The sequence below is a fragment of the Trichosurus vulpecula genome, chromosome 4 (genome assembly GCF_011100635.1).
Source record: "Trichosurus vulpecula isolate mTriVul1 chromosome 4, mTriVul1.pri, whole genome shotgun sequence".
In the NCBI taxonomy this organism is placed as follows: Eukaryota; Metazoa; Chordata; class Mammalia; order Diprotodontia; family Phalangeridae; genus Trichosurus; species Trichosurus vulpecula.
In genome coordinates, this window is record NC_050576.1 from 106,411,934 (window position 1) to 106,438,574 (window position 26,641).

At 44.9% G+C, this 26,641-nt stretch overlaps 1 protein-coding gene across 1 annotated transcript in view; it reads left to right on the plus strand.

Moving 5' to 3' along the window:
* Positions 1–23,388, plus strand: part of NFASC (neurofascin) — a 104,793-nt gene extending 81,405 nt beyond the window's left edge. The window contains exons 27-29 of the mRNA XM_036753636.1: positions 10,445–10,576; positions 12,082–12,151; positions 17,283–23,388. Coding sequence (XP_036609531.1) covers positions 10,445–10,576; positions 12,082–12,151; positions 17,283–17,514 — 434 coding nt within the window. The 3' untranslated portion in view covers positions 17,515–23,388. The remainder of the gene's footprint in view (positions 1–10,444; positions 10,577–12,081; positions 12,152–17,282) is intronic.
* The last annotated feature ends 3,253 nt before the right edge of the window (positions 23,389–26,641 follow it).

The window sequence follows — 26,641 nt, forward strand, 5'->3', positions numbered from 1 at the left end:
CAGAATCATGGGTTCATGGATCTTGGGCTGAAAGGGACCTCAGAGGCCATTTAATCTCACCCCCTCATTTTACAGTTGAGAAAACTGACATACAGGGCAGTTATGTGACTTGCCCAACATCGCACATGTGGTGAACTATTGGAAGCAGAATCTGAACCCAGGTCCTCTGCCTCCCTAGCTAAATATTCATATTATTAATTGTTAATATAATTATTATTAAAGTTGGAAGGAATCTTAGAGGCTATTTGGCTCAATCTCTTACATGTTGCATAAATACCCTCTGTCCGGCCTCTGCCTGTCATTGTCTAACAAGGCAACCCCATTCCCTTTTTGGACTAGTCTGATTGCTAGAACCACCATCCTTGTGTCAAAAGAGAACCTGCCACCTTGAAAATTCTGTCCATTGGATCCAGTTAGCCCCTCATATCCAATGGGGAAGATTTTCAGAAAACCTGCCACCTTGCAATTCTATCCATCCGATAAGAGGAGCTAACTGGATTTGTCCCCTGGGGCTCTTTGGATAATACTTTACCCTACTAGCAGCTGCAACAAAATCCAGTTTCTATGCCATCCTTACTTCTCGACTTTCCCAGTCTATTGATCATTTTTGGGGCTTATTTCATGTTTCTCTTTTGACCCCAAAGTTAGCATGGCTGAAAATTGGTTGACTTTTCACAACTCTGGCATAGGGGAGGATGTGCCCCAGTACTGAGGCACGTGCCTGCCAGGGCTAATGAATAGACAAGCTCCTCACCCTGTAGTATTATGGTGTGTGCCGCTCCTCAGTGAATGGAGCAGAAAAGAAAGTGATAGGCTGGTAAGGGGCCACTTCCCACCAGGATACCATGTACTAATGTAAACTCGAGGTCAGTCTGAGAGTCCACATCACATCCTAAAAGTTCCCCTGTGTGTATGATCCTATGCAAGCGATTACAGGGAAATTCAGAAGGAGGAGGAGATAGTCCCGCCTTCAGGTAGTGCCTTGTCAGGTGGAGACACAAGACTCACAAGCAGAAGGAAAAACTCATTGTAAGATGAAAGTTGGTTTGCAAAATATTTTTCCTTCTCCTGTGCATAACTAAAGCTCTTGGCTCAGATGATTATCCTAGATCTCATTTGGGAGAAATAAAGGTCCAGCTACTAAAGGAAACTCATTGTCCATTGGAAATAAATGTCTCTGCCCAATCCCTCCCAACTTAGACATAAATCATACAATCGCAAATTTCAAGCTGGGAGGTATCTCAAGAAGGCCACTAATCCAACCCTGTTATTTCACAGATGAGGACAGGGAAGCCCAGGGACTCTAAGTGATTTATTTATGGTTATATAGTTGTTAAGTATGATAGGCAAGATTTGAACCTACATCTTCTGACTCTAGGGCTAGCATCTTTTCCATAGTACCATACAGATTTCTATATTCATTCCCTCAAGGCTCAGAGAGTCTAGCCATGCAGCTGGCTCCTGTGGCCCGGAGGGCCAAGCCGAGGCTGAATGTCTGAGTGTTTGCTTGGGCGCATTCTGTCACAGGGGTTTAGTGGGGGAGGCAGAGGAGAGGTATGGGGAAACCAGCATGATGTCTGGGTGAATGACAAAGCAGTGCAGGTGGCTAGACTCTGAAGCAGTGGGGGTTCTGGACTACTGTTCATTGGTGCATATGTTTGATTTTGGTCCAAAACAGACCTGAAGCTGACGCTGGGGGACAGGGAGAGCGAGAGCAGAGTTGGATTCAGAAAAATGATCTTTGAAAATGGTGCCCAGCCTTGCCCAGAGGAAGACAACATCGTAAACACAGCCACAGTTTGCTTTCAAAGCGACCCAAGAAATCAGACCACCCAAAGTCCTCCTTAGAAACCTGCCTCTGTAGTCTAGAGGGGGAAGTCTCCATGGAACAAACACTCAATGCACAGTCGTCCTGCAGTCGTCAGTGATTATTGTATGGTCCAGCCTACTACCGCAAAAAGAATGGTTAGATGTGAGGTCAGGAGGACGTGGGTTCAAATCTTGCTTCTGCCATTTATTACCTGTGTGATGGCCCTTGACTTAACCTCTGTGGGCCTTAGTTTCCTCATCTGCAAATTCAGGCGATCAACAAGCATTCCTTAAATGCCTGCTACGTACTAGATGTTTTGTTGGGTGATGAGGATGCAAACAAAAACTACTCTGTGCCTGCCCTCAACGAGCATACATTCTATTGGGGAAGACAATGTGCACACACACCTAACTTTGTACAAAATATACGCAAGGTAATTTGGGGGGTGGAACTGGAAAGTTAACAAAGGTTTCATGTAAAAGGTGGCATTTGAGCTAACTTTTGAAGGAAATGTGATTCTAAGGGTGAGAGGTGAGGACAAAATGCATTCCAGGCACTGGGGACAGAGAGTGCCAAGGCTTGGTCGATGGGAAGAGAGGAACCAGTGTGTAAAAGCCAATTTGGCTAGAAAATAGAATATGAGAATGAAAATAATATATGTATATGTGTGTATATATATGCATATATAAACATGTCTATAAGTATATTGTGTGTATATATATATACATATTAAGGCTAGAAAAGTTGATCGGGAACAGATCATGAAGGGCTTTAAATGTCAAACAAGGGAGTTTGTATTTGATCCTAGAGACAATATAGAACCATTGGAGTCTATTGAGTAGGGTAGGTAAATAGATAAACCATCACTTTAGGAAAGTCATTTTGGAAGCATGTGGAGAATGGATGAAAGTGGAGAGAGATTCAAGATTGGGAGACCAATTAGGAGATTACTGCAATAGTCCTGGCGAGAGGTAATGAAGCCTGAATGAGGGTGGTGACTAGAGAGAAGGGGACGAATGCTAGAGAGGTTGTAGAGGTAGAAATTCTAGGACAAAGTTTGGCAACTGAATCAATATAAAAGGTGAGAGAGGATAAGGAGTTGGGAATAACTGAGTTTGTAAGCCTGAGTGACTGGAAGAAAGGTTGTAAGTAAGTAATTGCAAAGTTCAGCAGGTTACAAAACCCAATCGAGTTTTGGAGAAGAGATAATGAGTTCTGTTTTAGACATGTTGAGTTTGAGATGTCCATGAGACATCTAGTTCAAAATGTCTAGTAGGTAGCTAATGATGCAGACCTACAGTCCGAAGAGAGAGAAAGAGAGAGAGAGAGAGAGAGAGAGACAGAGAGACAGGAGAGACAGAGAGACAGAGAGACAGAGCTTTGTACCGTGGAACACACTGGTAATTAGCAAATGGGATATGGATGATGAACCAGCAAAGAAAATTGAGGAGTGATCAGCTGGGTAGGAAGAAAACCAAGAGACAGTAGTTCCAAGTACTAAGACATTTGGAACAGATGATCTCTAAGATTCTAATCCTTTTAAATCCATAATTATAATGTTTGTTAAATACGTGCGTGCTAGTCACTGTGTTAGGTTATAGGAGTGATAAAAAGCTGATACACAATGTAGTGCCTGCCCTCAGGGAAATTATGGTGTAGTAATATAGTATTTGGACCTGGGGTAAGGAAGATCTGAGTTCAAATGTGGCTTCAGACATTTACTAGCTGTATGACCCTGAACAATTCACTAAAAACCACTGTTTGCCTCAGTTTCATGTCTATAAAATGGGAGTGATAGTAGCACCTAACTCAAGAGGCTGTTGTGAAGCTCAGATGAGATATTTGTGAAGTGCTTTGCACACCTTAAAATGTTACATGCCTGCTAGCTTCTGCTGTTATTATTATTATTAATAATATTATTAATATTATTATATAATTAATATTATTAACAAGATCAAGGAAGAGATGCAGACAAAACACATACCACACGGCTGCTGATATAGGTGCACATACAGAGTGGAAGATGCCTGCACATTTAGCTGTGTGTGCATGTGTTCACTCTCTTAGAAAATACGTGAACGCCTCCTGCATGAAGAGATGAGAGGAGCATCAGAATGTTATGTTCCTCCAATCCCATGCCTCATAAAAACAAGAGAGAGCAAAGGTTGACAGGCCCCAACCACTGATCATTTAGGTAGGCCCGGGGCGTCTCTTCGTTTAATGAATAGTAATGTCCCTTAGCGGCTCAACAAGATAAAATAAGGAAACCACCAGGAGCAATATCAGACTCTCAGGACCAACTGACAAATATCCCACATGTGAAGTTAATCACCTACCTAAGCTCTTGAGGCCAATGGGACCCCAGAGGCCATTAACATATAACCCTGGTTGATTCCAAAAGCCCTTCTGTTCTCCCTTTCAGGGCAAAGGAACAAAGGGGACATCTTTGGGGTATACTTGCACCATATTGACTAAGCGCCCTAAGCACTGTTCTGGACCACAGAAAAGCAGAGGGAAGTCCAAAGACTTCTCTGTGGTCAGTCCATCTTTCCTTCACTGTATCTGGGGGGAAATTATTTTTCTTGCATCAACCCAGGGTAGAGTGGGGCAAGTTGGAAAGGGAGAAATATGAAATAGTTCTTCGCTGAAGTCAGCCGAGTCAGGGAACTTTCTTGAATAAGTCTCGACTCCATCACATCAGTCAGAGGACTCCCTCCTGTTTCTAAAATGCGATTTTTCTTTGAGTATTGAATAACAGGTCTCAAATTTGTGTCCATTGGTTTGATCTGGTTAGAACTGAAGCCATTAGAACCATTGTCTGAGAATTTTCCACCTCTAAAGCAGCTTAGAAAATCTTGTCCCATCTTCTCTGTAGCAAGAGGAGGTTTTTGCCTGAATCTGTCTGATGTTCATGTTACATATAGTATGAGGGCATGGGGTGTGTCCTAGTTTGTATCAGTTGGAACTGGGGGGTAGGACAAAGATGAACGCAGCCAGGTCTTAGGACTTTGGTTTTGTCATATTGGGTTTATAATCTTTAAGCGGAGTTTGGTCCCAGAATTCTGATTTACTTAACATTGAACTCTCCTTGTGAAAATTGTTGTTGTAGTCCAAGATGTGAAACCATTTTATATGAATTTTATATGAAATCTCTTTTTATACTTGAATAAATAATCTATGGAAGGCTTACCTTATAGCAGCTTCTGCTCTTTAGGAAGCCAAATACAGGGATAGATCCAGAATTCACAGATGAATTTTGTTGCCCTTTAATTAGCCTACTTTAATATGTCTGGATTTGATTCCTACATGAATGCACCATCAATCAGATGGGATGCTGTCTTCAGTCTTTCCATCCCCCTTCATCTCCCTGAAGTATGGTACTATATCCAAAGAGCAGGGGCCACCCCTAAGAGAGTCAGAGTTTTTGAAGGAAGGTCTGGCTTTCTGTAAACCCAGGCCCCTTTTCTTTTCCAATTCAGTTTGCAAATAAATCAAAGTTATACCTCGGTTCATTGCCTTTGTGGTCTTAACTTCAAATCAACAGTGGTTCTTTGGGAAATGCCTTTGGGAAATTAGAAGCAATCAGCCCTCATCCTTCCCACTAAGCAGAGAAGGTGGCCATATTCACTTAGATACTGTGGGGAAACCCTTTTATAAGGTGGCATGGGTAGACAGAGTTAATGTTCTACTAAGGGCTAAACTATGTTATATTAGACTTTCACTACATCATGTTATGTTTGAGGGAATCCATCAAACAACAGGTATTTACTGAGTGCCTAATATGTTCCCAGCACTGTGTTAGGCTCTAAAGGATACTGAAGAAATCTTTAATTCAAAAAGCTTATAGTGTAGTTAGGAAAATAAAACTAGAAATAATTGAAATAATTAAAGAACAATTCAATGCCAAATAGATTGGTATCAGTGCTAAGCGTAATTGTAAGTTGCAGGGGCCAAACAGAGTTTTCATGTAGGTCTGAAACTTGAGAATACATAGGATTTGGGTTGTGTTTGTCCTTCATTTTCAAAGAGGACCATGACATCAGGGAAATGATGACATGACCTGCAATTGGCTTTGATTTGAGTGAGGGAGGGCTGTGCAAGGTCACCAGCCTCACTTTCTCCTCCAGAGCCATCTGGATCCAGTGACCATCTGGTCCAGTCATCAGGATAACTGGAGATGACCCAGAATGCAATGGGAGACCCTAGCCCTTTTAAGCTGAAGCCTTTTCATGTACTCACTTAGAGTGAGGTAATGCCCATTCAGTAAATAGGTCTCTTTAAGAAGTGAGTCAAGGGATGGCCCCTTTAATTAGAAAAAAGAAAAAAAAATCAAGCTGGGAGGGGAAAGAGAAACGGTTACCATTGACATTCACTCTAAGCCAAGAAGGCCCAAGAAGTAGTGGAAGAGTAAGAAAATTCCATTTGGGTCAGCAGCAACAGGCAGAGGTTGAAATGAGCCTGGCATGTGTGGAAGACAAGGATACCACTCTGCCTAGTATGGGAAGCCTGCGTTGGGAAGTTAGAATAAATGCTTGTCAACATGTTGTGAGAAGCCAGGTTGACTATGTAAAATGATATTAGATTGTAGAAGTGTCTGAAAGTCTGTTGAAGGAGTTGATATTTGCTGTGGTAGGAACTAGGGAGTCATTTTAGGTTCTAGAGAAGGGGCGTGAGTAACATGATGACGATGCTGTTTTAGAAAGATTATTTTGGTGAGAATATGCAGTATGGATTAGAGAGAGAGGAGATAAGGATATGAAGAGATGAAAGTACAGGTTTGGGCAGTGGCAGTGTAAATGGAGAAAAGAATGGACACTAAGAGACATTTTAAAGTGGAAGGAGGGAATAACAGAATGCAGGAACAGATTAGATCGGGGATAGGAAAGCTGTGGCCTCAAGGCCACCTGTGGCCCTCTAGGTCCTCAAGTGTGACCCATTGGAGTCAGTCAAAGGGATGCACTTGAGGACCTAGGGGGCCACAGGTAGCCTTGGGGCTGCAGGTTCCCCACCTCTGGATTAGATAATAGGAGATTAAGGAGAGGGAAAGAATTTTCTAGGCTAGCAATCAAGGAGAATGTTGACATTGACAAAAAATGGGGTAATTTGAAAGGAAAAATGATGGAGAAGCTAAAATCATTAAATCACTTTTGAACATACTGAGTTTGAGGTGATGACAGAACATCCAAATGAGGAGAACCTCTAGACTTTGAAAATATGGGATTGGTAAGAGGATATATTTTGCACTGCAGATTTCAGACATTTATGTAGGGATCAAGTAAGCCAATGGATGAAAAGCCCTTTGCAAGCTTTAAAAACATTATATCATCTATCACCTCTTTTTAAAAACTGGGCCTGTGATTGCATTGATATGGGGACTCCTATTGTGGAGACTCTCTCCATCCATGTGGGTGGTCACCTGGTCTGCCACTTAGAGTCTTAGAAAGTTGTCTGGGGAAGAGGTTAAATAACTTGCCCAGAAGCACCGGCAGACATGAACAGGGCAGACGATGCATTATAGCCATCCTGTCTATCATTGTCATTGAAGCCCCAGGTGTGGATGAATTCACGGAAGGAGTGGAGAATGTAGAGAGAAGAATAAAGATCTTTGGAGGGCACCCACAGATGGGGGGAGAAGAGAAGCCCGCCAAAAAAGCATTGGGGAAACAAATAGAGAGATAGAAGGAAAACAGAGAAAGTGTTCTGTCATGAAGCCAAGAAGGAGGGGGCGGAGGAGTGGGTGACAGAGCTGATAGGATCAGATACCACTAAAGAGATGAAACAGCTGAAGACTATGAAAAAGCTATGAGAGGCCTCATCAAAGTGGTAGGGCCAGAAGTCAGATTGCAGGGAGTATAAAAGGGAATGGTGACCAGAGTGTGGAAGCAGTGGGTGAGGTCCATGTGTTCAAAAAGTTTATCAATAAAATGATGGAGAAAATTGAGCAGCAGCTATTTCCAAGTGTCAAGTGAAGTTTTTTGTTGTTATTTTGTTTTAAAATGAAAGAGATTTCAATATGTTAGAGACATATTGGGAAACATGAGAGAAAGAGCCATAAAGAGGGTGAAAGAAAATTGAGGCGATGAGATGTTTGAGAAAACAAGATTCATGAACAGGTGGGAAGAGAAAAGTCCAGGAGGAGAGAAGACTCCTCTTTAGGGACAGGGATGTGTTGAAGTGAAGACCAGGGAACTCAATCCAGATGCTTTCAATCTTCTCCAGGAAGTAGGAGGCAAGGTTCTTCAAAGGGGAGATCGGTTCTTGTGCTGCCAAGCCAACGAGAGATGTCTGGGTAGTGATGATAGTGGCTCCATGAACGGTCTTGGGTAGGAGGAAGGGAGTCTAGAGTGCTATAGATTGCACAACACCAAAGTGGACTTCAAGGTGTAAAAAGTCTGGTTTAACTAGGAAATGCTGGGTAGAGTGGAGATGTTGAGTGATATGATTTAGACGATGCATTCTACTCCAATCCAAGTGTCAAGCTGGCTTCTCTAAGCACCTGGGCAACTTAGACATTTGAAGATTTGTTTCTCCCAGTCTACCTTATGAGGACAATCTAGCCATCCACATATCTGAAATATTGCCCAGTTACAGGAGACCAGCTTGGCCCAGGAACCACTACATGCTGGGGTGGCTCTGTGTTTACTCTGTATCTGTCCTGTTTCTTTCCTGATCTCCCAGGCCTCAAGAAAGTCATCGCTGCCATGACAGGTTGGGCACCAGGGCAAGTTACTCTTGTGCTTTGGTCTGTGGGCTAGTTGGAGGGCGAATGGCCCCAGATCCAAATTCAGTTAGCCCTCTAATTTTCAGCCAAAGCACCTGAGGCTCTGAGGTCAGGAAACTTGTGACTGTCTTCATTCAGGCCTTTCAGATGAATTACAAAAGAATGATAGGGTCATAGGGTTAGGGCTAGAAGATCATCTAGTCCAACTCCCTCATTTTACAGAGGAGGAAACCAGCTCTCACAGGTTAAGTGATTTGTCTAAGATCCCACAGGTAGTAAGTATCAGAGCTGAGGTTCAAACCCAAATCCTCTAACTCCAGATCCAACATTCCTTCCACTAAACCAAGATATGCCAACCTTAATAGGAGGGCCTTCAACAAACCCGACCTACTGGTATGGGTTTGTGTGTGGCAGGGGTAGGGCCAGGATGAGTTAGGACTCCTCTTGAATTGACTCCAGTTGGTCTCCTACAAATGAAGAAAATCACAGGAGTGTGTTTTGGTGGTCAGGGTCACCAGGAAGAATTATAACTCCTCTCACACCATATCTTTGGCAGTAGGAGGTTCAATCAGCCAATCAAAGAGCTCTGATTAAGGGTCTTTCTATGAGTGGCAATAAGCCATGTTTGGCACAGAGTGAGTTAAGCAGACACAGTTCCTGCCCAGCTATTTTAAAAAATCTAATAGGCCTCCATTATAAATAACACCCCTAGGGCCATACTAGGCACTATATGAAGGAAGAGGAGTTCCTTGACTTCTAGGAAATTATGAGCTTGTCGAAGACATAGAAACCCATCAAGGTTGTGCCTCTCAACAGTCTAGGCAAGATTCTGAATGCAAGAAAAAGTTGATGACCCTCTCACCTCCTTGGAGTGACCAGTTAGCTCTGGGAGCATTATCACGGGTGCCATGTTCTTTCTGCTAGAGCAGAGGCTGAGCCACAGCCTCTGAATCCCTCACCAGCTTTCTGGTGCTCAGTGACAAGTGTGTTGGAAAATGCCCTGATCTTTGAGCTGAGACTTCTTGGTTCAAATCTCAGCTCTGCTGTTTGCCTACATGTGAGACTTAGTCAACTTACTCCCTATGTCTGAGCCTTGGGTCCTTATGTAAAAATAGACAGTAGAAAATTAGCTCAACCTGCCTCAAAGGATTGTTGTGAGTATCAAGTGAGATTTAAGTCAAAGTGATTTATAAAGCTTTTATATGAATATGAGCCTTTTTTTAATTATCACTAAACATGTGATCATGGGCAAGTCACTTCACCTCTGTGAGCCTGAGTTTCCTCCTCTGTAAAGTGGGACTGACAATGCTTGGTCTACCTACCTCACAGGGGTGTTGTGAGGAAAGCATTTCATTAACCTCGAGGACACATATGAATGTGAATTGTCAAGATCACCACCCCCAGTGGGAAGTTCGCTAGAACTGTGCCTCTGTCCTAGGTCTTCATTAGGCCTCCTTGCCATCAGCACACCTCTGGCCTTCTCCCTGGCTGCCCTCACTCCACACCAGGGTGGGGTGCCCAGGTTGGCCACTGCAGACCTGCACCATTTTCTTGGACGATATCACCCCTGCCCCCATGCTGTCCCCAAGTCCTGCTCCACTTTCTGCTACTTACTCTAGCTGCCCCCACCTGGCACCTTCCCTTTCTTTTGGCTCTTTTCCTCATCCTTTGACCTCTGCTCTTTAATGGATTTTTTTTCTTTATTCCTTTAATGAATATTTTCTTTGATGGGTACTTTGGGCCAGCAGACTGGGCAACCCTTAGCTTTAGTCTCCAAGAGAAAACATCCACATGGACTTTCGGATGAGTCTTATCTCTGTTTTCTTCCCCAAGCTCCCTTGTCAGATCCTATTAACTTGCCTTCTTTTGGTATTCCCCCACCCCCCACCCTACTGTCCCTTTCTCCCTACCAGCTTCCACCAAGAACCAGGTGGACATTGCCACCCAAGGATGGTTCATCGGGCTCATGTGTGCAATTGCTTTGCTGGTGCTGATCCTACTCATCGTCTGCTTCATCAAAAGGAGCAGAGGAGGGAAATACCCAGGTGAGAGACGCAAGGAAAAAGCATCAGAGCTCCACTCCCCTCCCCCATGGCAGGAAAGCAATCATGCTTTCCCGTAAGCCAACAAGATCCCCCAGCTTGCCAGGTCCAGGAGAGCTCAGCTGTCTCAATGAGCCCAGCCTTGCTGAATAAGAAAATATGACCCTCCCGTCTAATTTCTAAATCTAAGGGCAGCCAGAAAGCACTTGAGTTAATTAAGTTCGCCTAAGGTGGGCTGTCAAAGAGGTCCTGGGAGCCCTGGGGGGGGGGAGATGACTGACTCCTGTTAGGAATGACCTTTCTTCCCACCCCCACCCCCATCTGTTAGGGAATTAGCTTTATTTCATCCTGAATATCATTAAGACCTAAGAGGGAAGGGGAGGAAAGGGGAGGGGAGAGGGGGGGAGAGAGTGGGACGGGGCTGAGTACTCCAGGGCATGATGGAATGAGCACATGAAGGATGCTCTGGAGAAGAGACTCAGTCAAGAACCCACCAGCTCTCTAGGATGCAGGGATAGAGGATTCCTGGAACACAAGAAGTGGTAGAGAGAGGAGAGGAGCCTCTCAGCCCTCCGAGAGCTCCTGTCTTACTCACCTAATGAACATCTCCTTCCTCACTGCAGTGTTGAAGGGGTAAGGATGGGCTTTGAGCTCTTCCAATGGAAATAAACTCGGATCACAGGCTACATGTATACACTACAGTGTTTTTGCTCCTTAGAATATGAGGCTCTCTCAATCTTCAGGAGACAGAGACATCTGTTGGAGGAAGGGCAAGCAAGATCCAGAGTGATGGGATGAGTGGCCTCCACTGTCCCTTCCAGCTCTCGGTCTCTGACCCTATGACCCTGTAGGAAATGACAACGACCAGGAAAATCCCATTGAACTGCGAAACTCATTCTATTTCAGAAATTTCTTAAGTGCTAGACTTGAGATTTTGATGGTTGCTGCCCTTGGGGTCCTTGTAGTCTAGAAAAGAGATAGGATATCCAGTTAACTATAATGTACAATATTACATGATAAATGCATCAGAGAGGAGCAGAATAGGAATCCCTTCAAGCCCCCAAATCCCCTGTGTTCCAATAGCATCCTTTCCACTCCTGCCATTCTCTAGGGGCCCAAAAGCATCCAACTCCAACAGACACTGAGCCTTCCCCAGTGTTCCATGAAAACCCAATTGAATATAAGCTCCTTGAGGTTAAGGGATTGTTTCATTTTTGTTTTTGTATCTAGTCTAATCGAAAGAGGACTAGAGAGGGATCAGGAGACCTGGACCATTACTTCTTTTCATCAAGTTTGTTTCCTCTTCTGTAAAATAAGTTTCATAATCCTGGCCCTACCTCCCTCAAAGGGCTATGGGGATGTGTGGAATCCTAATATATGAAAATACTTTGAAAAGTATGACAAACCATGTGTGACAAGCCACATGCTGTGTGGCTGGGAGCATGATAAGCCCATGACATATGTCTCGTGCATTGTATCTCACTCTTTGCTTCAACTGCTGATTACAGTTCGAGAAAAAAAGGATGTTCCCCTTGACCCTGAAGACCAGAAGGAAGAGGATGGTTCTTTTGATTACAGGTATGTTTTCTCTTCCCTCTCCCACCCAAAAGGAAAACTACATCTCCACAGCAATCACTGTCCTCTCCTGCCCATCATCCTGTCCTTTCCCCCCAATCCTCCCTTGTCTCTTTAAGAGAACTGCAGAGATTTGCTAAAAGGCCACCAAATAGCTTTCTGTCTGATAAGGCTTTTATCTCTGTCCTCTCTGACGACACCTTGAGAAAAGGACAAGTGATACTGAGTTTGTTCATCTTAATTGCTTAGGACAAGGCAGAACCCTCTGGGAGACACTGCCTGGGACCTCAGCCCCTACATAGATGGAAGATTTAAGGCATTTCCATATTTCAAATCAGAAATAAGTGATGAACCCTACTAGGCAGTAGTATAGCTAGGTTTGAATCCCAGCCCTCCCACTTGCTCACTGCGTCACCTTGGGCAAATCACTTGACATCTCTGGGCCTCCCTGTCCTCACTGAGTCTTAAAAGCAGGGTTTGCTCCATCCTTTGTATTTGTGCCCTCAGTGCCTAGCACATAGTAGAAGCTCAGTAAATGCTTGTTTGATCGATTGACCAATCAAATGAAGTTCCACACTCGATGAGCTCTCAAGTTCCTTCCAGCTAGAAATGCTATAATAGTCCTCTTTTTTGATCCAGTAAGGAGCTTGCAAACGTTGCTGCATCATATGAGGGCAGACTTTTATTGAAATAAACACTCCTCCCCTCCCATTCCAGTACCAAACCCAGTCCTTCCACAAGAGATGTTATCAAATAACCTAGAGGTTATATGCCCAGGATAATGTACACTCCTTCAGAGCAGAGACTGGTTTTTTTAATTTTTTTTATTCCCAGGGCCATGCACATAGCAGGGGATAAATATTGATTGATTTGAATTAAGCCATCTTAAAGAACCCCAGCGGTGATAGAAGTGAGGCACTAGACCCCTTTTCTCTATCTATGTCATTAAGATGCCTTTTGAGGTGAAGAAAGATTAAGAGCTCCCCATTTGGGAGCCAGTGTCCTTTAAAAAGAGAGCAGCCTTCAAAGAGGCTGGGCAGGTCTACTCTGCTCCTCGACCTCTATTCAGGCATTTGTCTCTTGTGATGAGCACAATCCTTAGAATTCCTTCCTGAAGCAATCTTTGAGTGGAGCACCAGGTTGGGGAAGAGGAAGGCTTATCTGTATAAATATTCTCATCTCCATCCAAAAGCACGAATTAAGCACCATCTCACATGTGCTACTGCACAGAACAGTTTAGCAGAGCTTACCTACTTCAGTGATTTGACCCTCAAAGACAGACACGCTGACTAATAGTGACTTGGAATTCTAGGACTGTGAGATCTGATACTAGATGAAACCTTGGAGACCATTCTAGCCCGACAAGGGCATACGGTGGCCAGGTCCTGGGAACAGGTTTAAGGCAGATGGTCCTTGTATGGTGGGACATGGGGAAGATTCACAGCTGCCAGCACACAATATAATGATGTGGTAGTGAGAGCACTGGAAAGCTGCGTTCTTGTCTTCTTGTGAGACTAAGATTTTGTATGAGCTTGGGCAAATGATTTCCTCCATCTAAGCCTTTTTATAGCTCGCTCAGCTGTAAAGTGAGGAAGTTGGACTTAGGTTATCCTTAGGTTTCTTCCCGCTTGAAAAATCTACAATTAAACAACTCTGACTCGGGATGTTGTCTCACCCACAGCCGATGCTGCTGTGATGCTGACAAGACATAAACAAGTCTGACTAGAATACAGATTATTGCCAATTAATGTGCCCCTCATCACATAAGCCGCAGGAAAGGAGGGAGACAGCACAGTGATAATAATGAGCGTTTATACAACACCACACGGTTTGCAAAGGGCCTCACGTAGATGATTTCATTCGGTCCTATCGTTATCCCCATGTTACAGATGAGGAAGCTAAGGCCAAGTCACCTGACTTCTCTAAGCCTCAGTTTCCTCACCTGCAAAATGGAAATAATATCCTGCATGGTCGAGGCTTGTTGAGGCATCAACCTGAGCATGCTACAGCAACGTGGGGAATTGTACAGTCCAATGTGCTTATGTATGGTGCCAAACAAAACCTGCCCTCGGTGGGCAACCTCTGAGACCTGTTTTGAGGCATATGGGCATAAAATCATAGAACCTAGAAGCTGAAAGCAACCTTAGAAATCTCTTACATCCAGAGAAAGATAAATAGAAGTATATGTAGGATGATTTTACATATCTATATATATTTGTGTCTGATGGTAGCCATCTCTCGGGTGGGGCATGGGAGAGAGGAAAGAAAAAAAAGAAATTTTCATGATAACTTTATTATATATTTAAAAGGAATAGTGAGCTGTACATAATAGAGTTACAGTTTCATGTGTAATCTTTTTTTGTCATACTATGTTATGGAAATGTTTGTTTTATTCCATAACTTAAAAATTTAAAAAAAAACCATTTAGTCCAACATTCTCATGTTATAAATAAAGGCCTTGAAGAAAAGGGACACTCCCAAGGTCACAATGCAAGGTAGTGACAGAGAGGGAAATATAGCCTAGGGGTGCAGACTTCTATCCAGTGCTCCTATCCGTGCCCTAAAATGTGATCCCCACAAATATCCAGCCTCAGTTTTATGCTTCACATAAGTGTCATGTTATAACCCAGGTGTGCAATCTGCCCACTCAAAACTATTATGAGATTCACCTGACTGAGACAAACAAAACAAATCCTTATTCCTGCTGTTCCTAAGTGGGGAGTAAATGTACAGTTGGATTACTGCCCTCTTTCCCTTTGCCCGTTAACACCTTATTCAGCTTTGGATGGCCCTGGATGGCTTTTACTTTGGGCCAGGGTTGAACTGGCCAGCCACTCTGCAAACAGCCACATGGTCCTGCACATTGGTATGGTGTGACGGAGCACTAGGTCTGCATCAGAAAATCCAGGTTCAGATCCTGGCTCTCCCACTTCTACCTCTGTGACCTTGCACAAGTTAGTCACCTCTCTCTGGCCTTCCATCCCCTCATCTTCAAGATGAGACTTGGACTGGGTAATCTGGAAGGTGCTTTCTAGCCCATGAGTCCATGAAACCTAGAAATAGGGACCCACTCACCTATTTACGCACCTAGGCTCAAGGACCTGGACCTCATAGGTATAGAATGCCCTCTTTGAACCTGAAGAACAGAGAAAATGGAATAGCTGGAGAGGAAGAGGGGACAGAAGCATCCCATTCCCAGACAGGACTGAGGGATTCCAACAGTCCATCCCCTTCCCTTTTTCTTATCCTCTCAATTAGCATCCTGGCTCCAGATGCATCCTGCCCTCCTCTTCTCACCTTTTATGCTGTGCCTCATCTGACCACATGACCATAGGCAGTCCCAATGCACAAAGCTGCCATCAGGCAACCAACTGGCAATCAGCAGTCAGAACGATGCATAGCAGGTGCCCATATAGGAGCCCCCTTCATGGCAGTCTGGGCCCAAGTCTATCCACCCCACCATGACACACTGTTCCCTGAAAAGTGAAGGCAGGGAGGAGGCTCTTTCCTTTCCTGTCCTGCCCTCAGCCACCCTTGGCGAGGCCCAGCCTCCCCAAGAGGTTGAACCCATAGGGTGGTACAGAGGGATTTTGTTTTCTCTATTTTCAATTCAACAGTGCAGGGTGTTTTTTCTGGCCTGCTGCCTGGCTTTGTTTTTTTTTTCTTCTGCCAGCCTCACCCCACACAGTATCTGTTGAATCACAGCCATAGAACCAAGTATTCTCTGCCAGGGTGCTCTTTGGGAAGCCGATCTAGGGCTGGAAGGGACATCAGAAGCTATCTCCTCCTACCTTCCCATTCCACAGATGAGGAAACTAAGGCCCAGCTGGGGACAGAACATCTCCCTGTCCCCACTAATTACATATGTTGACCACATCTGCCATTCCAAAGCAAACCCAGACTAGAGTTGTTGCCCCAGAACCAAACTGAGTCTTCAGTGGGGCCAAGGAAGGAGAGGGAAGGCCATGGGGAGGAAAGAGTTGTTCACCCTTGATCTCACTTTTGTGAAATCGCCTCTCTGCATCTTTTTGCTCTATACTCCCTCTCTATATCTGAGCACATGGATCAGGAAAGCTTCTTGAAAGGTAGGAAGATAGGTAACTGGAGGGCTAGCCACAATCTGGTACATTTCCAGTATCTGGGGTTGGCAGAACAGAGGTCTGCTCTTTCCACACTTTCCAGAACCTAAGACATGAAAAAGATTTGCTCTCCCTTGGCCCATCCCCACCCCTAACCCACCATCTCCCTGATTCAAGTGTTGCTTTTGACTTAGGGAGTGGAATCGGTGTCAGGAATAGCCACATGCCCTATTTATTCTCCACCCAATTCTAAACAACATACCATTCATGGAGGAGGTACAGGGGAGCAATTCATAGTCAGATGGGGAGAGGATCAGAAACGTTTTATGGACAGGGAAGTTCTCCCCTCCTCCATATTGTAATGTGACCCCAGAGGCCAATTTCTCTAATATCTCACTAATTTGCTTTGCCAAATCTTTCATATTCATAAATTTAGTTCACATTAATAGCTTCACAGTCACTCGTTTAACTGGGGCATGTTGGCTGCTAGCTTTCCATTGGCTACAGATGCCTCTGTCTCTCACTCACCTAACAGAGCTCTGTAAAGATAGCAATGTTGTGGTCCAAGGGAAGAGGCAAGGCAGATTTTATTTCCTTCAGGCCCTGGGCTCCTGCTTCTTTTTGTAGCTAGATTATTTCCCACTTCAGTTTGCCTTACCCCTTCTGAACACGCAATAGTTCCTCTTTCCAGAAATGGGGTGGCCTGGGTTCACACATTGTGATTGCTTGCCATCCTCCTCCTAAGCACCACCAGCCCTCTACCACCAGCACAGAGTGAGCATTCAGCCGGAGGCAGGTCCTCCAACTTTACATATCCTATATGTACCCACTCATTTGCAGGTAATACCCCATTAATCAGAATGTAAGCTCTTGAGGGCATGGACTGTTTTTGCTCTTCTTTCTCCCCCACCCCCCATGCCTGGCACATAGTAAGCACTTGATGAATGCTTGCTAATGGACTCTGGTAGGGAATTCTCAGTTTGGACTCCACCTCTAACACTCTGTCTCCTTCTGCTCCCTTCCCCCTCTGCCTGCCCCTCTCCCATCCCTGCCAGTGATGAGGACAACAAGCCCCTACAAGGAAGCCAGACATCCTTGGATGGCACCATCAAGCAGCAAGAGAGCGACGACAGCCTGGTAGACTATGGTGAGGGGGGAGAAGGACAGTTTAATGAGGATGGATCTTTCATTGGTCAATACACAGTCAAAAAGGACAAGGAAGAGACAGAAGGGAATGAAAGCTCAGAGGCCACATCGCCCGTCAATGCCATCTACTCCCTGGCATAGCTCGGCCCATACAGACACGGCCACTCTAGTCAATGGGGGGAGGGGAGGCGGGGAGGAAAAAACCCACTGCAGACTGACTACTAAACCACCACCACCCAAAGGGATGAGGGCAGGCATGGCAATCAGAGACGCCAGTGTCAGGGGATCAGCTGAGCCAACGTGGACCTGTGACAGCCCAGCCAACAGCAAAGCCTCTCCCCCTTCTTTTCCCCTCCCTCCTTCCTACCCCCACCCTCGGGTGCCAACAGGGTGATCACAGAGCTGGAGACCAGACCTGAGCTGAGCCAGAAGGGAACAGGTACCTGAGGCTCAGTCAAATACCCAACGTGAGCTTTCAGAACCAGACCATCCCTGTCCCCTCCACCTCGCCTCCAACACACACAAGTTATTTGGCCACATTCCACCCTTTAGTTTCCTTCTAAGAAGTTATGGTACCTCTCCCCTTCACACACCCCCACCTCTCCCCCTTTCACCTTTGTTCTCTTCAAAAAAAACTTTCCACTTTTGTTTTCCTTTTGGAGATAAATAGCAGGAAGAGAATGGAGGGTTGGCCCCTCCCCAGAGAGCAGCCAGAGACTGGCAAATGGATCAATTGGCCATTGGACAGAGACTCTAGTATTCGGATGCTTCTGGGCCCCTTCGTTCCCAAAAGATGCCTTTCTGGCCATGTGCACGCAGCCCCCTTGTCACCTCCTCCTCTTCGGCCTTCGTCCACACAGACCTGGGCCTGGCTTCTTTCTGCAAAACAACAGTATTTTTTGACAGAGAGAGGGTGAACGGGGTCTCATGCCTCTCTCTGATTCGTGTTGGGAGCTCTACACACATCTTGCTACCACTCCCTTATCATGTGGGGATATTACTTCCCAGTCTCCTCGAAATATATGGAGCTACTTTGATCCTGATGAAGAGGTCTTGGACTGCAGGAACAAGAAGGGGGTGCTCGAATGAAAAGGTCTTTGACTCCTGTGACCAGGTCTAGGTACCTGACGAAGGTAGGAGTGTTTGGGCCTAGAAAAAGAACAAAAGGATGAAGCTTCTGGATTTTGGCTTTCCTCCTCTCACCGCTAGTAAAACACCATATCTGACAGTGGATTAGAAGGAGACGAACATCCAAGATATCCAAGTCAGCTCCTTAACCTGGAAGTAAGTAGATGAGAAAGAGTCCAGCATGGCAACCCTGGAGGAGACTCGTCCCGGGCAGAACAACCTATATAAGCTTTGCTGGTTTGAGAGGTGGGAGATGGCTCTCCTTTGTTTCCTCTCCAATGCACTGGATATCATCTCCATGCTCCCCATTCAGGAGGGTATCAAGACTCATCCTTTACATGGCACATGAACAGTGGTCACTGGTGGGTTCCTGAAAGGCCTCAGCCACAAGTCTGTCCCTCCCCCCGCCCCACCCCAGACCAAACTGGTGTTATGCGTCTGTTGGGGTATTTACATATCAGAAGACCCTAAGGTAACAATACTAACATCGCTCTGCCACCTCTGCCCAGATAGGAATCTCTCTCATTGCAATGTTCTTCCTATGCCTTATCCAGCGCCCAGCTATCTTTGGAGTTCTGGGGGTTCCCAGTCCCTGCTGCAAGCCCCAATGCCTCCAAGGCATCAGACTCATGGAGAATCCGGCCACCTATGCAATGCTTCACAGCAGAAGAAGAAATGACCACTCGGCGCCAAGCCCGGACTTATGGTGAGAGGAGTCGTGTTCCCACCAGCAGTGAAGGTGACGATGCTGCCTTCCTGGTCCCCACCGAGTGAGCGCGTTTCTTAAAAACCAAAGTTACCTAGCCTGCGTGCAAGAGATGGCAAGTGCGAGCACAGTCCTGGAGACCCATTCCGTAACTCCAGCACATCTCCAGAGGATGTTGCTGTTTCACCTGTCATGGATCAAGTACCACACTGAAGCTTGAACCAGCCACTGGTTGGTAAAAGAGCCTCGATGGTGGCAAGGCTAAGCCCTCCAGAACCATTGTTTCTCAGTGACATTTGCCACATGTTCAAGCCCCAAAGGTATTAACAGCAAAACTACTTTGTGTGATATGAAAATAATTCCGGTGAAGCCTAAACTGTCCTGTGCAACAGGGCAGGTAGGGAAACATACCGAAGAGCTAGGCTGGGTGCATCATTCAAACTTGAGAGTGATCAGATGCCCCGTGGACTGGACTGGTATAGCACCAGACCTATCTCAGTAGGAAGACGTTCTCTGGTGTTGAAATGGGTCAGGGTAAAAAGCTGTGGGGAGCAAGTTCAGGGCCTCCTTTGCTCCTATATAGGGGCAACAGGCCATTCTATTGGAGGCAGAGGGGACCCTAAAGGGAAGGATGTCTTCCTCCAGCGGAAAGTATCCCCATGAGACTATTTATGAACCTTTCCAGCAAAGACCTTGAGGGAGGGAAAGACCAAAGCCTCCTCTGGTCCCCTGTTCTAGTGTTCCAACAACCATGATTTTCCCGACTGCTGAGGCAATAAAGGTGCTGTCCCACTCAGATTCATTTGTGAGATGCCTATTCGAGGTTGGGGATTCAGCCTGCTGCTGGGGAAGCAAGTGTTCTCTCCATACCCAGCTGACTGACCCATGCTTCACGTGCTGCATCAAATCCATAAAGCACATGGGCTCACCAGGGGCAGGGCAGGTCACCTGCAGTGTGGGCAGCTGCCTCTGGGAAGCAGAGCATCAGGGATCACCAGGTCAGGAACAACCCCATGCTGGCATCAGCTCCAGGTCAGCAGGCAAATAGTATTGGCCAGCATTCACTACTAGGCTGGGTCTCTCAAGCAGTCACCAAAAGACATAACTACAGCAAGTGCCAGGAGTGTAGAAGAAAAGAAACCATTACAACAACAACAAAAACCAACAGGTGCTTCAGCTAGCCAGTCTGACTGGGATTGGGGTAGGGATGGGGGGTGGGAATGCTGGTCATCTTGCCCTGGCTTCAGTAGTATCAACATCAAGCTCACTGTTGGAGAGGAAAGCCAAATTCAGCTACCCAGAATGTCTTGTTCCCTCCCCTCCCCAATTGTCCTCGCTGCAGTCCCATCAGAAGGCTGTTTATCCTCACCTTTAGACCACAAGGACTGTGACTTCCTCTGCCTTTGAACGCAGTGGGTATTGAATTGGTGACCACAGCCCATCTTGTGAAAGCTTAATAGCTCTTTGGCTCCAAGCCCCAGGGAACAGCCCAGACTCCTTGTGAAAACAAGCTTGAAGGTGACCAGAAGGGTGGGTGCGGGGAACTCCTGGATTCCCTTCCTAGAGGAAATGCCTTGCCACCTTGGTCAAGCTGATAGGGCTCCTTGTGCCTCATCAGTCTACGCAAGAGATTTCAGAGGTAATGCATGGAGACTGTGGTGGCAAGAGGTACTGATCTGTTCACTCTCTGTGTCTCCTAGCCTTACCATGGAAAGCTTTGTGGTTTTTTGGCTAGAGTATGTTTCAGGGGGGAGAAGAGAAAGGGGAAACTACTTTCTTGTGTCTTGTGTTTTGAGGTCAAGCCGAAAGGAGAACCAGGCTTAACTAATTCCAGTCCTTTGCCTGTTGCAGCTAAGTGTTCAATCTCTTGAGACAAGGCTATTAGCCCTTATATCCTGGCTGCCAGGGGCATCTGTCATACAGTCCACATGGAGAGTAGGGTCCATAAGAACCATGAGACCCAAGGAGAGTAGATCCATCCATATTGTATGAATTGACCCTCATGGATCAGAACCCTTTGCCGATACCCAGATCTTTGGGTGACAAGGGGTACATCTTTACCCTAGGCCTGAATATTGAATTGGCGTCCAGGTTTCCCTTGGGTCCCAGACCCAGCCAACATGTTAGCCAATACTGCTACAATGTTAAGACCCTTTCCTTCCAATGACCTCTCTTCTTCCAAAAACACAGATACATAGAAAATCTAATAAAGTCAGTTCACAAGATTTAGCACGTAGAAGGGAGCTTGGAGATCATCTAATCTGATACCCTCATTTTACAAATGAGCAGACTGAGACCCAGAGAAATGGCTTGCCTAAATTCTCAGTGTCTAATCCAGGATTTCAGTGGCCCTGTTATTCTGACTCCAATTCCAGAGCTTTTTTTCCACCACACCCTAACACAAACCTTTTTTAAATACCTATGCTGGGTGCAGAGCACTGTGCTAGGTGCTGGAGGAGGTAGCAGAGTTTGCATAAGACACAGGCCCTACCTTCTACATAGCCCAGTTTAGGGGACCGTGCCTTTGAGAAGAGCAGGGATCATGGCAAGACTCTACAGGTCAGGATACAGATGTGACATGTGGGATGGACAACTCCAAAAACTTGAAATGTCAGGAGGAGGGATGCACAGAACTCCACTCCAGGCTGGCTCTGGGGCAAGCCTCACCTCGTTCAAACCCAGGCATCCAGAAGGGTTGATTTGTACCTAGGCTCTACAGTGGCCCTCACATAAACCATTTGGTGAAGGGTGCATGGACTAATGTGTACTCTTCTGTTTAAGAGCAGTGTTTCGTGAGATAGGTTCAGGCAGCGGAGAGGTCCCAGGTGCCCCAGCCATACCCTAGGACCTGTGCCCTGCTTATATCACATCAGTATTATGTGGATATTCTATCAAGGATGGACATGGATGAAGGTTGCCAGTTTCACCTGATTTGAAGAATCCCTTTATTCAAGTTGGACCCTGATGGCCAGACATTTCCTACCTAAATGGACTTGCCCCTCCTGAGGATGGATTGCAGATAGGAGTCTTTTGGTTCTAGGGATTCAATTTTATTCTCTCATGACTCATGGCTAACCCAACGTTACATTTGGGAACCCTCCCAAGACAACAGAAGAGAATGAATAAGTCAAATGACTTAAAGAGGAAAAGATGAACTGGTCATTTAGCTGCAGAGGGCACACCATGGGGTTCAGTCTGGGGTGCCTACTACCAGGATGGCATCTTTTGTTCTGTTACATATCCAACCCTCATTACACATTATGCTCCAAGGATAGGCCTCTGGTCATTCTGTGCTCGTGCCAGTGGGGGAGCTGAGGGGCAATGGGATGCTCTGCTTTGGGCCACTCCAGCCAGTCAGCACAAGACAAACAGACTTCAGTTAAGCAATAAACACAAAAATCTGGGAAAAGAAATTCAGAGTTTTGTGTACTATTAACCCTTTTCTTTTCACAAACAAACACAGTCACAACACAAAAATGGATGAACCTGTCCCTATGTTTTTTTTTTCTCTTCTCAGAAAGAGACTTCCTCAGTCAGTGTTGTCCCTCTGCCCAGCTACCCAGCTCTTTGCCAACTTCTCCATGAGCTCCTCTTGTTTGGAGGACCAGTCACCTATCACAGGGCCTGTTCTATTCTACACTGGTCCCTGCAGCCCTCGCTGCTCACTCCTTCTGCCCATGGTGTCTCCTTTCCCTTGTCTTTCTCCCCCATACCCCCCACTGAAGCCTTCTCTTTCTCCCTACCCCTTTGCACCACAAATTCTCATTAGTTCTTTGCTAGGGGAGAAGTTTTCCCCATTATTCTCCTTCTGTCTCCCACTCTCTCCCATCTGTCTGGTCCTTTTTTCATTCATTAAATATTTAACTTTCCATGGCAGACCTCATTTTAACGCCTCTCACATACACATTTTCCCCCCTTTTCTGAGTTATTTTGCATTAACCAACTTTATCAGCAGTAGATGAGTATCAGAGGCTGTCACGAGTGACCTACAGCAGGGAAGATTTCTGGGCCATGGAGAACCGTTTAATTCATGGACTTATAAACTGACTGCATGAGCAATGAAAAGGCCAAATTATTCAGATTTTTTTGGAATCACTGTAAAGAAAAAAAAAAAACAAACCCCAACTGATTTTTTTTGTATAGAGAACACTAAACGTATAATAAAAATTGTTCAAAACCAACTCTCTACATTGAGTTTGTCTTTTTTCCTCCTTTAGAGCAATGAGGGGATGTTAGGCTATTAATGCAGATGTTCCATGTGTATGATGCAGTACAGGACACCCTTGCCTATAAACTTTCAGTCTTCAAACATCAGGTGAATTTGAATCATATAATGTCAGAGCTGTATGGAACTCTTTTAGAGACTGACTTAGTCCAATCTGCTCATTTGACAGATGATGAAACTGAGTCCAAAAGAAGTCACCTGTCTTACATAAAGCCATGAAGGAAGTTAGGAACAAAACCAGGATAGGATATCAAGTTTTCTTAAGTCTCAGTTCAGAGGCCAACCGTGGTGGTGCACACTGATGTTTCCTGCTACCAAGGAGGCTGAGTCTGGTGAATTCCTTGAGGTTGGGAGTTCTGAGCTGCAGTATTTCTATTTAAAGCAAATCAGATGTAGGGTACTTAGCCCAGCGCCAATATGGTGAGCTAGGGTGGGGAACCAGGCTATGTAAGGTGGATCCAAATGGTCCAGATCACAAATGGAGCCAGTCAAAGCTTCTGGTGCTTTCTGGCCAGTAAATGTCCAGAGAGATAGATCCAATAATGAAAAAAAAAGGCTCAGTTCAGTGTACTTTCCAATGTAGTAAGCTAAGAGGGGGGTCAGACTAACCAGAAGTCCTCAGAAACAAATCATCTTTGCATATCAGCCTTTAATCTCCAAAGAAAACATTCTATATACCTCACCCACCACCTTGGAGCTCAATCCAAGAAGACCAGCTTAGAGTCTCTCCTCTTGCCTATCAGGCCACATCTTTCATTTGAATGAGCTATACCCATGATTTGATATGCAAATATATGTTTTCAAAGGAAGGAAATCTATAAGTTAGTAAAAATGATTGACCCCATGAGCCTATATGTATATGAGCACATGTGTGTGCATCCACACACACCCAATCAAGGGAGCACTGGGGGGCAAGGAAGGGGGGACTGGATGGAGCTCAGTGAGTTGGACTATTCACAAAAATTATTCATCAGTTCTGGCCCAAACCTTCCAACTCCTTTTCCTATCCCCATCACTCTTAGATCAGAGATGGCAAGCACCTACAACGAGTAAGCACACTAAGAGTCCCCTCCCTCAAGACAGCGGTCTACCACCACATAAGAAAAGGTAGAGAGAGTCAAGGCTGAGGTGAACCTGTTTCTTTTAGGACCCTTATTTGGCTTTTATTAAGACTGCTTCCTATTTTTTTAGATCAAATATATATTAGTTGTCATGGTTAGCATCCCCTTTGTGATAGGAATCTCGGTGCTACATAGCAATAAGGATCTCTCATGTGGCAAATGTGGAAAGATCACAGTATTAAGAGTTAGGAGATCCATAGCTCTGCTGTGGGATCTTGGGGAACTTCTTTCTGGGCCTCAGGTCATGATCTGTCAGAGGAGTAGAGTAGAAACAACTGATCTTTAAATCCCTTCCAGCTCAAAAAAGGCTATTATTAGTCTTGTACAAAAGGAAAGAGATTAACTTGGAGTTTAGGAGGTAGAGGAAGAGCCAGTTAAAACATCACCTGGTTCCTTCAGCCAATCCCCATAAGGCATATAGTTCAATCTTGGTTATCCTGCTCTGAACCAATGTCTTCCCTTAAAATTAGGAATCAGAACTGAATGTGATATTCCAGACTTGGACTGAGCAGTATAGGGCATAATAGAACTCTCACCTCCCTAATCCTAGACAGCATGCCTTCCTTAAAGTGCAGTCTCTAAAACCATATTAAAACTTTTGGCTGCCATCAATTCATATTGAGTTTGCTATCCACCCAAACTCTCCAGATCTTTTTCAAATAAAATGCTTTCTACCCATGCCTCTTCAATCTCCTAAATCAATTTTTGAATCCAAGTGTTAGACTTTACATTAAAAGTTATTAAATTACTATAATTATATTAAATTGAATTATTGTAACAATTATTATATTAAGTTTCATCTTACTGGATTTGGCCCAATGTTCTAACTTATCAGGATCTTATCAGATACTGATTTTTCTCATCTAAAGTATAAGCCATCCCTCCTAGCTTTGAGTCATCCTCAAATAAGAAAGATGACTCCTATGACTTTATCATTTATTTAGTAGTTTATTTATTTATGCCATTTATTCATTAGATAAAAAAACTTTATCCAAGTTTCCCCATGTCTAAAAAAAAAGGAGGTTTAATTGGATAATCTTTAAGGTCCTTTCCAGACCTGACATTCTAGGATAGGAGAAAAAAGCCATTTTATATTCTCTAGAACACTCTTCCCTTTTTCCCCTGTGATGTAGACTGGTTTAAAAAAAAAGATTTACCCTGTTTCTGGGAAGAGATTGGAGCTACATCTCTATTTAACTAGGGGGTAATTGTAAATACTGGACAAACTAAGATTACAAGACAGCAGATTCCCTTTAGTGAGACATACTTTGCACACACACCAAAAACAAACAAAAAAACCACGTAATCTGTTCCCACCACCTGGTTTAATTACCCTCCAAAAGTCCTTTGCACAGAGTAAAACCTTGAGAGCTAATACGGGTAGAAAGGACAATGGACTCCCAGTCTGAAGATCTTGTTTCTAATATTTACTTCACCTGACTTGTTGTGAGACTTTAGAAGAGTCACTTAACATCTCTGGTCCCTAGCTTCTCCAACAATAATATGGGAAAAGTCTTCCCATATACCCCTGCTCCAACTTCATGGGATGATCTTTGTAACAAATAGATTAGGGAAATGCAAGTTCTTGAAACCAGCCTCTGTGCCTTAAGGATGTCTAACTGGCAAGAGACTGGACATTAACATGGAAAGGAAGAAGAACAGGGAGATGGAATGAAGGTAGTATACTAGTTTAAAAAGCTAAACTCCATTTTATTGAGATCAGACAGACAGAGGGCTGGCTCCTTTTAGGGCCCCAGGGATTCCCTCAGAATATCTGTCATCCCAGAATTCTAAAAGCAAAGCTTTCAACCTATTAGAAATGCAAATACTTTGGGATGGAGCAGGATTAGCGGGTCCAGTGGGAGGGGACAAGCCATCTTCCAATCTTTCTTAAAACTAAGGTTTTGGCCCCTCTTGCTTAGCTGCCCCCAGAGGGCTAGGGGTGTTAGAATTCATTATCATCTTCCTCTTATCAAACCCCACTGCCTACCCCAAGAGGCACTCTACTAGACTAAGAGAGGAGAGAGGAGGGGGCACTTTTTCCTCCACATACGCCCCTGACTTAATGCAATGGAGTCCCTTTGTTTG